Below are 17,053 nucleotides of genomic sequence, written 5' to 3'. Positions count from 1 at the left end.
AACCCACACACACACACGCCCACACACACACACACACACACACACACACACACACACACACACACACACACACACACAACACAGTCATATGAAGCAGCTGCAATCATTAAAATAGAAACAGCTTCGAGCAGAATGTTTTCAAATTCATCCATTTACAGGAGGCAACAAGCTGCTGCTTCTTTCAGAGTTGAGAAGATGCGCAGAATGTCATGATGAGGGTTTGTGGTTGCTCCATCTAATTGGGAGAATGAAGCTTGGAAAAAAAAAAGTTCTGTCTGGATAGGCTCCTGTGTTTTTTCTGTTGTTTTTTTTTTTTTTTTTTACATTTGAAGCCCAGTTGAGTCAAAACAAACACCTCCGGAACTAGCAGCAGGGAGATAGATGAAGAGGAGGCAATTCAGTCGCTCTTCTTCTCTTGTCTCTCACTTAACCAGCCTCTGATGAGGACAAGTGCCTGTGCCCCTCCTTTGTTTAAAAGTGTGAACGCAACGGTTGGATGCGGCAGTTGAGACACTTTCCATACATCTTTTGTTGTCAGACAGCGTACAAGTGTGTGTCGTTGCCACAAGCTGGAACTGTTTGTGTGTTGTGCTTTTGCTGTGACTTTGGAAGTGTGCATGTTTCCATTTTCTTTCTCGGCAGTAAGACTGCTTATAGGAATGTGTATCTCTGTACTCAGATGGAACTATTTAAGACACAAACAATTATTTTTTTGCTGTGAGATATTGTTCTCTGTCAAAGCAGGAACTCTCTTGTTTTGCAGAATTCAAAAAGAGGTGGCTTAGCTGTAGCAAAACAGCAATTCTGTACACGTTTTACTTCCACACTCAAGTCATACTCTCAAGAGACCAAACTTCTTCACACTTTAAGGAATAAAGATTCAGTGGCAAAGTGTTATCCAATAGATTTTTCAGGATTCATAACACAAGATGGAAATAATGGCTGCAGTCACAGACCAGTTTGGCGCATGCTACTAAATAATCCTCTACCATGCACAGTCTTGAACTTGAAGCTTTGTGATATGCACAGTTCCATTTAAAAGGTACATTAGGAAATTTTCTCGTTTCATTTGCACTTCTTTACCAAACAAAAATGTACTCAATATTTAAGGAGCGTTTTGTTACAGCAACAATACAAGCAGTCAGTTATAGACATACCAAGAGTTTGTGTTGGGCCCATTTCATTCAAATTGCAGGCGGGGGACACCCTGAACTGGTTGCCAGCCAATCGCAGGGCACACATAGATGAACAACCATCCACGCTCACACTCACACGTAGGGACAATTTAGAGTGTTCCATTAACCTGCAACGCATGTTTTTGGAATGTGGAAGGAAACTGGAGGACCCGGAGAAAACCCACACAGTCATGGGGAGATCATGCAAACTCCACACAGTAAGCGCGGAGCCAGAATTGAAAATCTGCAACTCTGCACTGTGAGGCTGGCATGCTAATCAGTCGACCACAAGGCCGCTCCAACTGCTCCAAGAAGAAAAAACAAGTGTTAGCGGCAACATCAAAATAAAATATTTGTTAGAAACTGTGGCAATTTGGCATATTTTCCATTTGTACAATCCATGTTCATTTCAAATGGGACCTAATTGAAAATAAATTAAACAGACTTTGAAATTATATTGTCATTACCTAGAATAGTCAGTCTTGGAGTGAATCCCAAAAATATAGGCCAAGATGACATTTTCTTTGACAAAAGTGTGTATTTACAAAAAGGCCCAATACCGACAAAGTACAAATGAGATCGCTGATACACAAGAGCCAGGAAAACTGTGAATAATGTAAAGTTCTTGCACAATGCAAGGAATAACGAAACAACCTAAATCGCTTGTCAAAAGGAGAAGGTAATCCGATAATGAGAAAATTACAAAACAAACAACACTATGACTCGTGAACTTAACGATTACTACAAAAAGAACAACAAACTAAGACTGCAACAAGAACATAGAACAACATCATGAGCGTCTCGAGAATTGCACTTGGTACATGAGTCACGAGCAAGGCAAATAATCCGACGTGTTGTCGGCATGGCAGTCCTTAAGTAGTCCCTGACGTTTATTACAATGCATGACAGCTGCACCACTGGAGGGAACGCCCTCCACACCAGCTGGAGCTGAAAAACAAAACACAAACTGATAAAGACATGACTAATAAAATGTATTGTCAAGAAGCATTTGTAACATTGTCTTATTCACCAAACACAAAAGTTTGAACTTTTTGTTAGACCGTATATTTATTTCTATCATTCACAAAGATTTTGACACAGTCCTACCTACACTTGTCCACACCCAGCATTTCATTTAGTATTTTTGGCTCGCCATTTCCAGTTTGGGCCAAGCAGAAGTGCTTCTCATTGTAAGATGGAGAAAACAGGGAACAACATCTCTAATTACACTTCACCCTCTGACATTCATTTACATACAATCACAATCACACTCTAGTCCAAAAACCTTCATTATCTCTGAATTCCATTCTTGTAGGGCATGATATTCTCGCTGCTATATTTCATTCAAGCTCATTTTCTCGGCACTGCAGCATAATTACCACAGCAACTGAGTAGGGATGTTTTCTCTGTGATGTCTTTATTTTTCCTCCCCTAGTCTATATGAAAGGTTAGGTGATACCACTGTGAAAATCGGTTCTTTCTCAGAGTTGGGATGATTATACAGAGTGTGCATGCATCTGGGTGAGTGTCTGGTACCTCCGACTATCATTAAAAAAAAAAAAAAAGTTCTCTACACAGCTAAAAATAGGGCTGCAGAGGGAGCCCCCAATATGTACATGCTGCTACAGTTGTACAGCTTGGGACCATACCTGTACTTTTCTTGCCCTGGAGAAGGTATAAATGGAGATTTTACAGTCCAGTCACTAAATATACTACAAAATACTCTGGAATACAAATCCTGCACTATTGCTCCTATTGCATTTATGTCTATGTATATTGTAAACATAATATGATAGTTGTGGTATTATGAGGTTTATCAGGTCATTGAAGTCTCCAGTGAAGTCTGAAATGCACTGCCCGCCACTGCATTTTTGTCCCTAAAAAGGGGAGACAAAGTATACATCAAAGCCAAGCACTCGACATACTCACTCAACCTTTGTTTTAATTTTATAGTATATGTGTGTGTGTGTGTGTGTGTGTGTGTGTGTGTGTGTGTGTGTGTGTGTGTGTGTGTATATGTGTGTGTGTGTGTGTGTGTGTGTGTGTGTGTGTGTGTGTGTATATATGTATATGGTGATCAACTGGTTAGCACATCCACCTCACAGAGGTAAAAACACGTATGGGAGATTGCAGGTTAATGAAAAACTCGAAATTGTGGATAGGTGTGAGTGTGAGCGTGAGCGCAAATGGTTGTTCGTCTGTGTGTGCCCTGTGATTGGACAGCATATAAACACACACACACACACACACACACACACACACACACACACACACACACACACACACACACACACACAGAAACACACGTGCACACAAGAAGTTCACTTCCATGTTCGTGACAGTTGTGAACCAGCCGTTTGAATTCAAGGCATAAAATCCGGTATATATGGTGCACATATATTGTGCTTTCATGATGTGACCATATTTATTTGCCATGTAGTGGTGGATAAAGTAAAGCGTGTGCCGGTAAGAATATCTGAAATTGTCATATTTTGGCTTTGTCTTTGTTTTGTTTTTCAGCACCAGCTGCACTGGAGGGTGTGCCTCTTCAGCGGTGCACATGTGTCTTGTTCCCAATCAACTCTTAGTCAAGATGCCTCGTCTCTGTTGGATTATTGTCCTTGCTTGTTGTTTATGCTCGAGAGATATTTTCTAGACTTCATGTTCATAGTTGCTCCTGTTCCAGTAGATTCCTGTTTTGTATTTTGGTTTATTCCTTTGCCTCTTCTGATTTAAGTTTCACGTCTTTAGACTTTTGTTATTTTGTTTTGTATATTTTCGGATTTCAAATTTACCTTGCCTTTTGCAAGAGCCTTTTGTTCATGTTGGATTTTCCTGGTTCTTTGTTGCCAGAGATTTCTGTTTACCCTTTGTTGGTCCTTTGCTTTTCTTGTCGCATAATTTGTCAGCGTTTGTGGGATCCACATTCCATCTGGTTTGTTGCCGAACCCTGTCAGAAATCCGCGCTACATCAGTCCATTCAATTAAGTGGGAGTGGGAGTGAATCTCACCTTTCAAAATATCCACACTTTCCTCATGATTATCCCTCTCACATCCTATTTCTGCCCGTGTTGTGGGACTGCCGCTATTTATCTCTGGATTCAAAAAGTTGAGTGAAAGGACCGACGGAATAACTCTAACCGAAATTAATGTTTAACCCTGTAACAATCATTTTATTTCCCATTGAATGATTTGCCTCGAAACTTCATCAAATCAAATTTTTGATCCAAGACCTAATTTTGTTCAACCAAAAAGGTTCCACTTTAAAGGCCAAACGATTTTTTTTTTTCTTTCCTGAGTGCACAACTTAGCCGGAGGCTCCAATGTTTCCTCACCTCTTTCTCTTCATCTTAACAACTGGGCCTCTCAAAAAGCATGTGCACACCCCCCGAATAAGCTCTTTTGTGCGGCCATTACAATGTGAATGAGGGGGCCGCTAACTCCATTGGAGCTGCATGAGAGAGTGTGTGTCAGTGCAAATGACTTTGGGGGAGATTGATGAACTAGTGAGTAGGGAAAGAGGGAACACCTAATCAAGTTAAATCTGCTGGACTGACATGCTTTGCCTGGTAGATAAACATTTGGCAATAGTGAGCCTAAAAGGAGGCGAGAGGACCAGCCTGACCAGAAAATCATTAATATTAAGTGAACCCCAGTTTATCGTGGCGGGAATTCAGAGCACCAGTCACGATAGGACCGCCGCTGCCCATCAACATTTTGAAGAAATGCAAACATGTCCACCTTCTCTATATAACGTTTGGACTAATGCAACATGTGCAAAGAGGGAATCAGCTGAGCGAGCCATCAACTTGTAATGGTGCGTATCCACCCATGACATGACACCTGCTTCATCCTACTAACGTCAAGAAACGGGGCCGTAAGCTCTTAGGGACCGTGATTGCTTGGCGCTGGCGGAAGGAAAAAAAAGCGTGTATACGTGTGTGTGTGTGTGTTGTCTCAATCATCCACCACAGCCTTTACCCTCCCGCTCCTTCACGATTCGAGCCTCCCCCCTGTGTGTAGGCGCTCCTCCACAACGCGCACGGCGGCACCGGACAGCCTACTATCAGTGCTCCACTGTCTGTCTGCTCGCTGCCAATCTCCAGCCTTAAAAGCGGAGATAAAGGCAACTTGGCGGGAGCGGAGAGGAAGCAGCGTGTAGGGAGGCAGAGAGTGGGATAAATGGAGAGGAATGATAAAAGGGGGAGGCGAGCGCATCATTCCGGGTGGCTGCCCCTGCTGCTCTAGCGGTGGGAAGGGAGGTGGGTGGGGGGCTAAGAGAGAGTGAGAGAGCGAGAGAGAGAGAGAGCGAGATGCGGGGCTTCGGCATCCAAAACACACGAGGGAGGTGCGCCACGGAGACCAGAGCGCCGGACCCACACGGAGCACCATCACGCTCACCGGTCCTCCGTCAAACCTCCTGCCCGCTGATCAGCGCCTCAATCCCGTCCAGAGGTAAGCGGGTCTTTGAGACCGCTGGATGGAGGTGCATTCACCTGGTGTTTTCTTTGCGTTATTCGAGCCATTCGACTTTCATTTCTCCGTGATGTTTCTTCAGTGTTTTTGCACTCTTGCTTTGTTGCATCTCCAACAGCATAGACGTAGGTTACTTTTATTTATTTTTTTCGTTCCGTTATTAACAACTCGGTGTCAGGTTTGCATGTCTCTCACTTCAGTGAATATGTGATTTAATACAATACAAGACAATACAAAATAAGTAGCTTAATTATCAACCAAGCAAAAGTCCAGAATGTTAGCTTTTCGATCAGGAAAACAAACTTCATTTTAAATGAAGTAGCTTTAATTCAAATCAATTAAATCGTACATATTGTTCTACCACCACTCAATAATAAACTTCCACATGATCTTTGTGTTCTAATTTTAGCGCCCTCGTGTGACATCCAATAACACTACACCTGGAGAGTAACAGGTTATTTCAAGTTTTGCTTGAAAATTTGAATATATATTCACATGTAAGAACGATATTTCCTCTCCTGGTTTTGGTGAAGAATCAAACAAGTGTAAGGTTTGTTTCCTCATGTGTGAGCCAATCGTTAGAATGAAGGCAACTTTTTTTAAAGAGTTGTTATAAAGCGCAAACATTTCCTCATTCTATGTGAAGATTCCTCCCCCTTCTGTGAATTGTGTCATTTGATGATGAAGAACAAGAGGACAAGTGTCAACAAAAATGCTATTCCTGTTAGAATGGCAGAAATGGGGAAAAAGAATGGCGAGAAAGGGGAGCGAAAAACTATTCTGTCGAATCTTTTCTTCTCTGTGGCTCCCGGCACATACATTAAGATGCTAATCCTTTTTTGTCTCTTTCTATAATTCACTGCATTTTGTTCCCCTCTCCCTCTTTATGCCTTTGCTCCTTGTCTCCATTTCTCAATTTCTCTCCATTTTTTCCTCTACTGTCATTGGCTACCCTCAGATTAGCGCTCCTGGCGAAAGGAGTCCAACTCTAATTTTGTGGTACTTTGGATGATTAGGTTCAGAAATAGGACAGAAGTGCACAGAGTTTGCCGCAATTAGAGGGAATCTCTGCAGAGCTTTATGAGACTGATTAGTTGTGCTCCCGTCCACCTCCCCACATATTAACACACGACAGCTGTTGTTTATTGAGCTGTGTTTTTGCCGGGGTGCCACATGTGTGCGTATGTGTGTGTGATGAGTAAGCCCTAAGGATACAAGTTGTTTTCAGTCCCATGCATGCATACCAGCTGTGCTGCATATTGGTAGGAGGTGGCAAAAGTACTCATATTCTGTACTCAAGTAGAAGTGCAGATAACGATGTAAATGAAGACTCGGGTTAAAGTACATGTACTGACTAGTTTCCTCTATTTCTGTAAAATGTGGCGCAATGGCAATAAAATGTTTTCTGCCTGTGTGTGTGTGTGTGTGTGTGTGTGTGTGTGTGTGTGTGTGTGTGTGTGTGTGTGTGTGTGTGTTTGTTTGTTTTCAGATTAGACAGAGCATTTTTTGATCAAACCTTGTGGCTTTGTAGGCTGGCAAAAGACATGCCAACAACATTCAGCAGTTCTCTTGAATAAGGCAATTGATGGCGAATTTCTTGTTTCTCCAAATCTGTTGTGCTCTCGTCTTTGGTGTTCTCTGTATCATGTCACTGCTGTTGATGTTATATTCACTTGATAAGATACTGGATTAGTGAATCATTCGATCAGTAAACCATCAATCAAGTAAAGTACGGAAACCTGAAAAAAGTATGGTAACAAAGTATTTCTATTTCATTATTTCTAACCACTGCCAGGGGTGGCAAATGTGTACCACTCAAGCTTGCTCCTCACTCCTCTGTCCTTTTCACAGATATTGATCACGACTGGCTGTCCATGTGAAGACCGGAGCAACCCTTTTCAAAAAATGACGTGTGTGTCTCGACCTCCAGCACCTCCCCCGTCTCCACCTGCCATGGTCACATGAGGCACCCCTGAATGACTGTGCTCTCGCATCCCCAGACTCGACAAAGCGCTCCTTTCCGAAAGAGACATCCATCAGCTAAGCCGCCATGACTGTGGCGGTGCGATTCCGCCGCCACTTACGGCGGCTCCTCCTCCTGCTGGCCTCCTGCTGTCTCCTCTCCTTGCTCCTGTCTGCGTACTTCCTCTTCACCAACTCCTCACCTTCCATGCAAATTGGACAATCCTCCGAGCCCGCCTGCTCCCAGCCCCTCTCCATGTCCCCATACCGCCAACTCCCATATCCGTACCCTCCAGATCCCCCTCACACACATGTCCACACCGACTTGGCGGTGCTTGTGCTGGTGGAGTCCCAGTACTCTCAGCTGGGTCAGGACATTGTGGCTATATTGGAGTCTGCGCACTTCAAGTTCCGCATGGAAATAGCCTCAGGGAAGGGTGACCTCCCGCCTTTGACGGACAAGGGCCGCGGACGATATTCGCTCATCATTTATGAGAACCTCCTCAAGTATGCACATGCAGACACATGGAACAGGCAGCTGTTGCATCAGTACTGCACCGAGTTCAGGGTGGGCATCATTGGCTTCTACCGCTCCACGGACACCTCCCCACCTCTGCTCAAACTCAGAAACTTCCCGCTGGTGCTCAGGACCAATCAGGCCCTTTGGGACTGCTGCGTGGTGTCCAGCTCTCCCATCCTTACCCTAACCAAACCCGGTATGGACCGTGGGGCCTTACCGGGCGAGGACTGGACCTCCTTTTCCTCCAATCACACCACCTACCAAGCTGTGCTGTATGCCCGGGCCAAAGACGGAGCAGGGGCGGGCAGCGGTGACAATCCGGGCCCCGGCTTCAGCCTGGGCCTGCAGGCCACTGTGGTGCAGGACATGGGGCTCTACGATGGCGTGAGGAGGGTGTTCTTTGGCCAGGGGCTAAACTACTGGCTCCACAGACTCATCTTAGTGGACACCATCTCCTACCTGACGGACAGGAAGCTGACTTTGGGTCTGGACCGGCACATCCTGGTGGATATAGATGACATTTTTGTGGGAAAGGAAGGCACCCGCATGAACGTCAAGGATGTGAAGGTATTTTAAGGGGGGTGATGGGAGAATGAATCAATCTGCTACCAAATAGTAACTAATGGCTGCACAGTCTGGCAAATATAGGAAATATGAAGCTGTTGCCCTGGAAATCTGAAAACCTCAGCAAAATACTTGACAGGTCATATATTGCACTGTGTGTTTGTGCGCCTGCAGTGCGAAACGTACGTGTTACGGTACAGCAAGACAGTAATTATCTTAAATGGGAGTTTACCGTCTATTTATGTGGACAAAGACACAGAGTGAAAGAGGGTTAGAGGAGGGGTGAGAGCAAGCGAGTGAATGCGCGAGTGAAAAGATGAATGGCTCCGATTCCTCTTTTCCCACGTTCCTCCTCTTTGTCAAACTAAAGGAGAGTCGACCTCTCAAGGCAGGTTTTGTTTAACGCACACGCTCGCTTGAGCGGCCGCACTTGGCCTACACGTACAGTGTAAAGCCACACGCCTCCCCACAAGGACAGTTACACAAATTTGTTACAATCTTGAGAAAAGCAGCAGGAATTTTTGAGCTACATTGTTTGTCCATTTGAGTCCATTTGTCGTGCACTATTTAACTGACAGTCCCCAAAAAAAATTGTCAAATATATATATTGGGTGAGGCTCCAGCACGCCCACATCACCTGTGAGGAAAAGCGGATTAGAAAATGGATGGATGGATATGTAGGTTGTATACTTCTTTTATATGTTGAAAAAAAAAACTAAAAAACATTTTATTAAGACATTTTTTAAAAATAAATTGCACGTGAAACAAATCAACGGTGACCTTTACTCAGGCATATAAATGTTTTGGGGGATTTAGAGAAATAATTACAACTGCTCATTACACCATTACAAATCCAATGTGAATGACAAATCACATTTCATTTGGATGTTGTTCTTAACAGAGTGCATGAGTTTGGTGGGTAATAGAGGTAAGAGCTGTCAAAATGCCCTTGAGCAAGGCACTATACCTTAAACTGCCCATGGCGATGAATAACCTCACGTGCTTACAGCCCGCATCTCTGTCTTTGGTGTAAACTGAATTCCCTGTTTATTCCATTTTATTATTGTTCTATTTTTTGGGTCCAAAGGACAAACCGAGTAAATAATGGCTTTTTCCCACACACATTCATTCAGTTTTATGGGGGTCGGTTCTGTCTTATGGATATAGAAAGGACAGCTTTTGGTACTGTTCCAACCGGCTCAGAGCTATAGAAGTTGCTACGACGTAAACGGCTACGGCTGTCATTGATTTAGCAACTTTGTGGCTGTATTTAGTGAATTTTCCAACTAATGCAATAAGCAACAACAGAGCTAATAAAGTAGTTGTGGCTTTATTGGAGACTTCTGGGTACTCTCCAGAGAAGAGTTCACCTCTTTGTTCAATAATTGGTGTTTGTATAGAAACAATTAAAAAGGTAATTTTGAAGTCCCCTTTAATATACAGTAATTTTTTCATGAGAATAGTTTGTGAAGCATTTTTTTTGGTGTCTTTTCTTGAATTCAGATTGTTTTTCCACTTCTCATGTTCTCCCACTGTGACCACAGACAGGTCACCAGAGACTTGTAGTAGTGTGTGTGCGCTCGTGCGTGTGTGAGCATGTATATACATGTGTGTGTGTGTGTGTGTGTGTGTGTGTGTGTGTGTGTGTGTGTGTGTGTGTGTGTGTGTGTGTGTTAGGGCTGAGATACATTTCAATTTTTGTTTGTCCACATATGCATGTTTCAATCTGTGACATTTTAGAATAGAATGCCCATTTCCATCAATGTCTGGCAAAAAAGGTCCACCTGCATGACTGAGATGTGAGAAAACATGCAATAGGTGCTCAAGTGCAATATGAAAAGGATGCACACACACACACACACACACACACACACACACACACACACACACACACACACACACATTATCCACAAATTGAGCAGCCATGCTCCTCTCATATGAATTTTCATTTTAAGTTAGCCTGATTCCTCAGCTTTGTCACATAAATATACATGAGGATGAACTGGTGGTGAAACACACCATCAGCGAGGGGGAGGTCAAGAAACAGAAACGTACAGACAGTGGCACAAAAAGACGCAGCTGTTCCATCGTGATCTCATACACACACACACACACACACACACACACACACACACACACACACACACACACACACACACACGGCTGCCACATTTGCTCCTTCAGGATAGCATGAAATCACAGAGAGGAAGAAAGGAAGAAGAAGGAAGGGAGGGTGAGTGGCGCCTCGGGGGAAGAGCTTGCAGCAAACTTCCTCATTTCACAGAGACAAAATGCTGAGGGGAAATGAGGAAGCGGAGGGGAGGTGGTGGGGGAAAGAAATATGATGAGAGGCAAACGTCACTCTCCTTCCGTAAATAGTTGATGAAGGTTGAACAAGGTGACAATAGTGATTAGTCCGTACTGTGTGGCATAATTATTTCACAGTTCTTAATTTTTTTTTTACTACAGTGGAATCTTAATGGTTGGTGGAACCTCAATTTTTTTATTTTATGTTATGAAATGCAAATGCAGCAGCTACTGGGCATTAAATTAATCAATTCCAGATTCTCTATTTACCATCATAGAGTAATTATTCAGTAGAAATACTTTGTTGCTGTATTTCTATTACATTGCAACTTACTTGGACGTACAAAAAAATGCAAAAATGAGTCAAATGCTATCAGTTGAATGCATCAAAACAATGAAACAACCTTGTAACAGATTTTGCATCTCTTTTTGTCAGAGTTTGACTCTAAAAAATGTGAACTTGGAAAGAATTGACATGTGTTATTTACAAAAACGTCACAAGATTCAACAAAGGATGCTGATACAAAACCAGGAAAATTTGACAACTAAAAACGCTTGCAAAAGGCAAGGAGAAACTATCAACGGAAATTGCTTGTCAACAGGTAGATAATTTGGAAATTATGTCTGGTTAATCGGTTTTCTCCAAGGGATGCTATTTCATATTGAATATTAGTACACAAGTTCTCATGTTGAAGTTCGTGCTTTGCCTCATTTCAAAAATCATTTGCTTTTGAATTCCAAAGATGAGAGAATTTAAAGCACGAAATGCAAAATTCCATCAAATCCTGTCTGTATGCAACCCCGCATCAAACTATGAAGTATTATTGAGTAGACAGACCTCCTCTTTTTTTTTCCCCCCCTCTTTTATTTTCCAACAAAGAAGAAGAGCGACGAGTGAGGCGGACCAATTAAAATGCCACCCTCTTTCTCTCACCACTCTTCATTAGTCTCACCCCACGAGTTCATCTGGTGACAAAAAAAAAGACACACAGCCTTCATGGCTGCACACACACACACACTCACACACAGACACACACTTTTATTTCCTCCATTAAAAATGATTCACAGGGAGGCAGCTAGCGGATGAGATTTCTCAAAATGAAGGATGATGCGAGTCAAAAAGTGCCATCAATGATCCGAGCGTGCCGCTCTCGTGTTTTTTTCTAATTTGTGCCTTTGTCCCTCTTGTCATCAAAGAGGTGTCCCATCCTCGTTTTCCTCCTCACTCAAGCACCCCCCCCCTCCACCCTCCCCGCCGCCCTGCCAAGTCATTGATCACTATCTGTGGCCACTTAATATTCTCCTCCTCACTCTTTTGCTCACGACGCGCTCTCTGGACTGAAGCATTTAGATGAGGCCTTTAAAGGAGGGTCTTGGCTACGGTGGAAAGCGGTGTCACTGCACATCCTTCTTCCAAGAATGCTTCGCTATGAGTAATTTACTGTGATGTTTGTACAAGTTAAACTTGAGATGGGCTGCCAGGATGTCGAAAGAAATGTCCTTCATGTTTGTGTTGTGACGGATTGTGCCTTGCACACGCGAAGTTGTCTCAGATACTTTTGTGCTTTGAAAGAAAGGGACTTTCCTCTGTGATTCACATATTCACTTATTGAGTACACACGTTCACAGGTTTTCTTTTAAACATAAGCCCAAGATTATTTGTAACTTGGCCTTCTTTTAAAAAAAAAGAGCCAAAATGCTCGATTCTGCAATTTAACCAAATCCTACAGACTTGTGAAAAAACATTTCCTCATCATTTCCGGGGATTTGAGTCATTTGGAAAACATGAAAACTTGGGGGTCTATTTTCATAGACAGTGCACCTGCGACCTGACGCCAATGCTGGTATATCCTGATTTTGGGATCAGCACAAGGCTCGCTGCACATTTGCCAATTTGGCAGACCAGTTTCCATCAAGCTGTGTGCTGAGGCGTCGTGAGCTCGTGTCTTTGGGCATGCACCGGGCAGAGTGACAATTTGGCGACACAGAATCAGTCTAAACTTATGCCTGCTTGGTCCGCTTTTAAAAGCTGCACAGTTTAATGCAATTTTGATCGGTTTGATCTGACCACAGGCAGACAGATTCTGAGGTCGGCCGACACGTGTGGTGGATAGATTTCATTAATAAATAAAATGTGAACAGCGGGCATCAAACCCTCTGAATCACTGTATTACATTTTGAGATCACCCCACCGGGAGGCACAGCTATGGGGGGCGCACACGAAGGATTGGGGGCCCACTTCATGGTGCAGATGTGTTCCAGCCGCTTTGAATGACCATGATTGAATCAGCTATCACCAATCTCACAGTGACATAGCCCTCCCTTAGCAGACCCTTTACAAATGAGCAAAATCGGGTCTAATGCTACGTTCAGACTGAACACGAATCGCATCGCCCCGCGTGACTCTCAGGAGTTCATTTGCGGGGGAACGACGGTGGTTGCTTCGAGCTGAGAAGAGAAGGGGCTTCACCTCCTCTGACAGAAAAAAAAAAAGATTGAACATTGCTTGTCAATCTCGTGGCCAATGGGTGTGTTACTTTGGCTGTTCAATGCTATCTTAGTTGACAGTTCAAAAGCTGTAAACAAGTCAATCCGCTCGCCACATATGCCAACTTTCTTGCTCGCCGTTCTCCAAGCCTGCTCCTTTTTGAATCAGTCCAGGCCTATATGAAGGTGTCTGTGTTTTAGAACCATCTGGATTGAGATACATTTTGTTGAGGAGATTCACGGTCTACTTAAACAGGAATCTGGATCCAGATGATTTTATTTTGCACAACCACTTGAGAAAGTAAAATTGAGTAACTTCAACACACCGTTTTTTTTGCAGTGGTGTGTTTGTGGCTGCACTGCTGCTGCCTGCAACGTACTAATTACATTCATGATGCTGATTGGCTGTCGGTGAAGCGTTGCCACTTCAAGTTCACGTTGGCAAATATTTCTCTTCAAACACCTTCATCCATGCCGCTCGGCACGCATTCTCGCCTGAGCGCGTGAAGTGCGTTGACTATATTTGAAAACACACCGTCAGAAACGCTCAACACCGTGCTCCAGAAAATATGCGTGAAGTGAATAGACACTTCAAATCAAGATTTTGCCAGAGTCTATGAATCCTTTTATCCTTAAAGCTTCCCTTTTGGGATATAGAAGTCCAGGTCCACACACAACGGCATTTTATCAAACACATGCATTGTGTGAAAAACCGAGAAGCGCTACCTAATCCGTCAGAAGGCTGAAAAAGCAACAGATAATCACCTTGATTGCACATTCTGATGCCTCCTTTTTTTGGTGTGACAAGACATTCGCTTTACATTTATAAGTACATATGCTGAACAGCCGTCATTACATTAACGGCTATTATATATAATAGTGTCCTTTAAATATAATGGCAGATGTATTCATACAGTACAATAGTCATTTCACAAAAATAAATGAGCTCATTTAAGACAATATTACTGGACATGTTTTTTTTAATAAATTATTTTAAAATGTCGAATTGTCATTGTTTAAAGGAAATGTTTAAAAAAAACAAAAACAAAACAACAACAACAACAAAAAAAACGATTGACTTTAAACACTTTCCACTCCAATAGGCGAAAATGCATTAAAATGCTACACTCAGTTGGCGACTGGTCAGGGTATGCCCCGCCTCTCAACTCAAATCAGATGGGATAGGCCCCGTTGAGAGACCCTAATGAGGAAGAGCTGTACAGAAAATGGATGGATGATTGATATGAGGACACCTTAGTATGTTTTGGGTCCAAAGTACAACCGAATTCCTTCATGGAGCACAGATGACATGTAGCAGTTCTTTCTGTCCGCATGTTCATTTTGGATCTCAAGCTGACCTCAAATCGGACGTTAAAAAAAAAGGCTTTGTACAATATGCTAATCATCCTAACTTCAGTCAAGGTTTTGGCTGAGCATTCCGCTATTTATTGCACATTCCTTCTTCGAGTTAATCTTTAGAGCTAATTAATATGATGCATATTTGCCACTTCTAGTAAGTCTGCGGAATGGAGCTGACTCCATATCCATCTGTCACTCAGTCAAAGACATTGCAGAGTTGGAAAAGGAAGAGAAAATGCTATTAGGCGTTTCAAAGTTATTTCTCATACAAGTCCAATCCACTTTTTGGCAGAAGATGTCATCCTGACATCGAGATGTCATACGAGATATGAAGTTTAAAAAAAACAAAAAACAGGACTTTTCCTGATCTGGCATCAGCCTAATATGAACAAGGGACACTTGTTGTCTTTTTGGAATTTATGATTTGTGTGTGTGCGTGTATATGTGTGTGTGTGTGTGTGTGTGTGTGTGTGTGTGTGTGTGTGATTACAATAAACAATTGAACGAAAATGCTTGTTTTTCTCTACTTCACAGTTTCTGCTCCACCTTTGAAGTTTTGTGATTCAAATCCATCACAATCACCTGGTCCAAAAAACACCCTTAGAACGAGTGCTTAGTGAAACGATGAAACGATGAAATGTAACGCAGGCATTGGCCCCCGAGTTGAATAGCAAAAGAGACAGAGAGCAGTGAGAGGTACGAGGAGACTGGCATCAACTCTCTCATCAAATAGAGATGCCTGACCCACTTAAGTTTGCTTGTCTGGTGTTCATATTACACGCATAGCTACACATACAGGCGCACGCACTTGAAAATCCATAGCAAGGATTAAATCTCATGCGCAATGGTGTTTTTCAACGAAAAAAAAAAAACATTGAAGCACAAACCACTTAAGAAGGTTCCATACCAGAAAATTCTTTCTGATTGTCAAATGCGCTTTCAAATCCATTTGACTAGGGACTACACATATACATGCTACAAATGTTCAATGCTAATATCATGTTGTTTCTGAGTGAGCAGATGATGAGTAAGTAAAAGAGGAAAGGAATGCATTGCTGCAACATTTATGAAGTAGGCTGCTTTCACGGTAATAAGCACATAAAAGTAGATACTGTAGTAGACACTGGAGAAATAAGTCACAGAAACCAACCCAAAGTTGTCCTTGATGTTAGAATTTTGGAATTTTTTTTTTCTTTCACAATTGAGGGGAAAAAAAAATCAAGTTCTGTCTAACTGAGTAGCATGATCATACCCGGAGCAGTTTGCAATGTTGTGAATGTGCAGGAGCTCTAACTTTTCGTAGGTGATGTCATCTTGTTCTTCTTTTGACTACAGACTAGCTGAGACAAAGGCTACACTCAGACGGCAGAATTGATCCTCAGGTTGGATTTTTTGGGGGGTGAAATCCGATTTTTGTGTGTAATCGTTCACATTACATATTAATTGCAACTTCAGTCTGTCTGGCGTGTGAACCAAATGCATCCCCAATGTGACCACATGTGCCAAAGAAGAGATGACGTCATTAACAACGTCGTGTGTGCCCAAGTAAATATGGATGCGGATGCCGCAACATGCTTGTGTAGCATCGTTCTTTTAAAATCCAAATATTTCAATCTAAAACCTCACTTTCCTTCCAATGCTTGTTTTCATCTCCATCGTAGGCCATGACTGTTGTTGAAATGATGACATCTGTCATTTTACAATTACGTAAAGTCAGATACATCCGAGCAGTCCGTTCAAACGGAGTTCACATTGCAAAAAATCAGATACGTACCAAATGTATGACCCCCATATAAAAGTGACCCAGATCGAGTTTGAAAAAAAATCTGAAGTGAGCCGCTCATACTGTCATAGAAAAAAAATCTGATACAGGTCACATACATTCTTACTCATCAATTAATCGATTCATCGATTACTATGCACACCCGTAGTTTGATCTCAGACACTGAGAGATGCAAGTATTGCATGCTTTTCATTTCTTGTTTGCTTCGGCGACATGACAGGATGACAGCACTGTCATCAAAGTACTGTGATGTTAAACTGAAAAATACGCGCACACGCGCACACACACACGCACACACACACGCACACACACACACACACACACACACGCACACACAGACACACACACACACACACACACACACACACGCACACACAGGCACACACACACACACACACACACACACACACGCGCACACAG

At 42.7% G+C, this 17,053-nt stretch overlaps 1 protein-coding gene across 2 annotated transcripts in view; it reads left to right on the top strand.

Moving 5' to 3' along the window:
* The first annotated feature begins 5,194 nt into the window (after nt 1–5,194).
* ndst3 (N-deacetylase/N-sulfotransferase (heparan glucosaminyl) 3) overlaps nt 5,195–17,053 on the top strand; it is a 51,915-nt gene continuing 40,056 nt past the window's right edge. The window contains exons 1-2 of one of the 2 annotated variants that reach the window (XM_019876783.1): nt 5,195–5,630; nt 7,503–8,700. In XM_019876783.1, the coding sequence (XP_019732342.1) occupies nt 7,702–8,700 (999 nt within the window). In that variant the 5' untranslated portion in view covers nt 5,195–5,630; nt 7,503–7,701. The remainder of the gene's footprint in view (nt 5,631–7,502; nt 8,701–17,053) is intronic. The other variant, XM_019876784.1, reaches the window with a different exon arrangement.

Source organism: Hippocampus comes, unplaced genomic scaffold (genome assembly GCF_001891065.2).
Source record: "Hippocampus comes isolate QL1 unplaced genomic scaffold, H_comes_QL1_v1.1 scaffold51, whole genome shotgun sequence".
NCBI classification, from domain to species: domain Eukaryota; kingdom Metazoa; phylum Chordata; class Actinopteri; order Syngnathiformes; family Syngnathidae; genus Hippocampus; species Hippocampus comes.
Note: the sequence above shows the minus strand (reverse complement) of the source record. Positions and strands in the feature narration are given on the sequence as shown.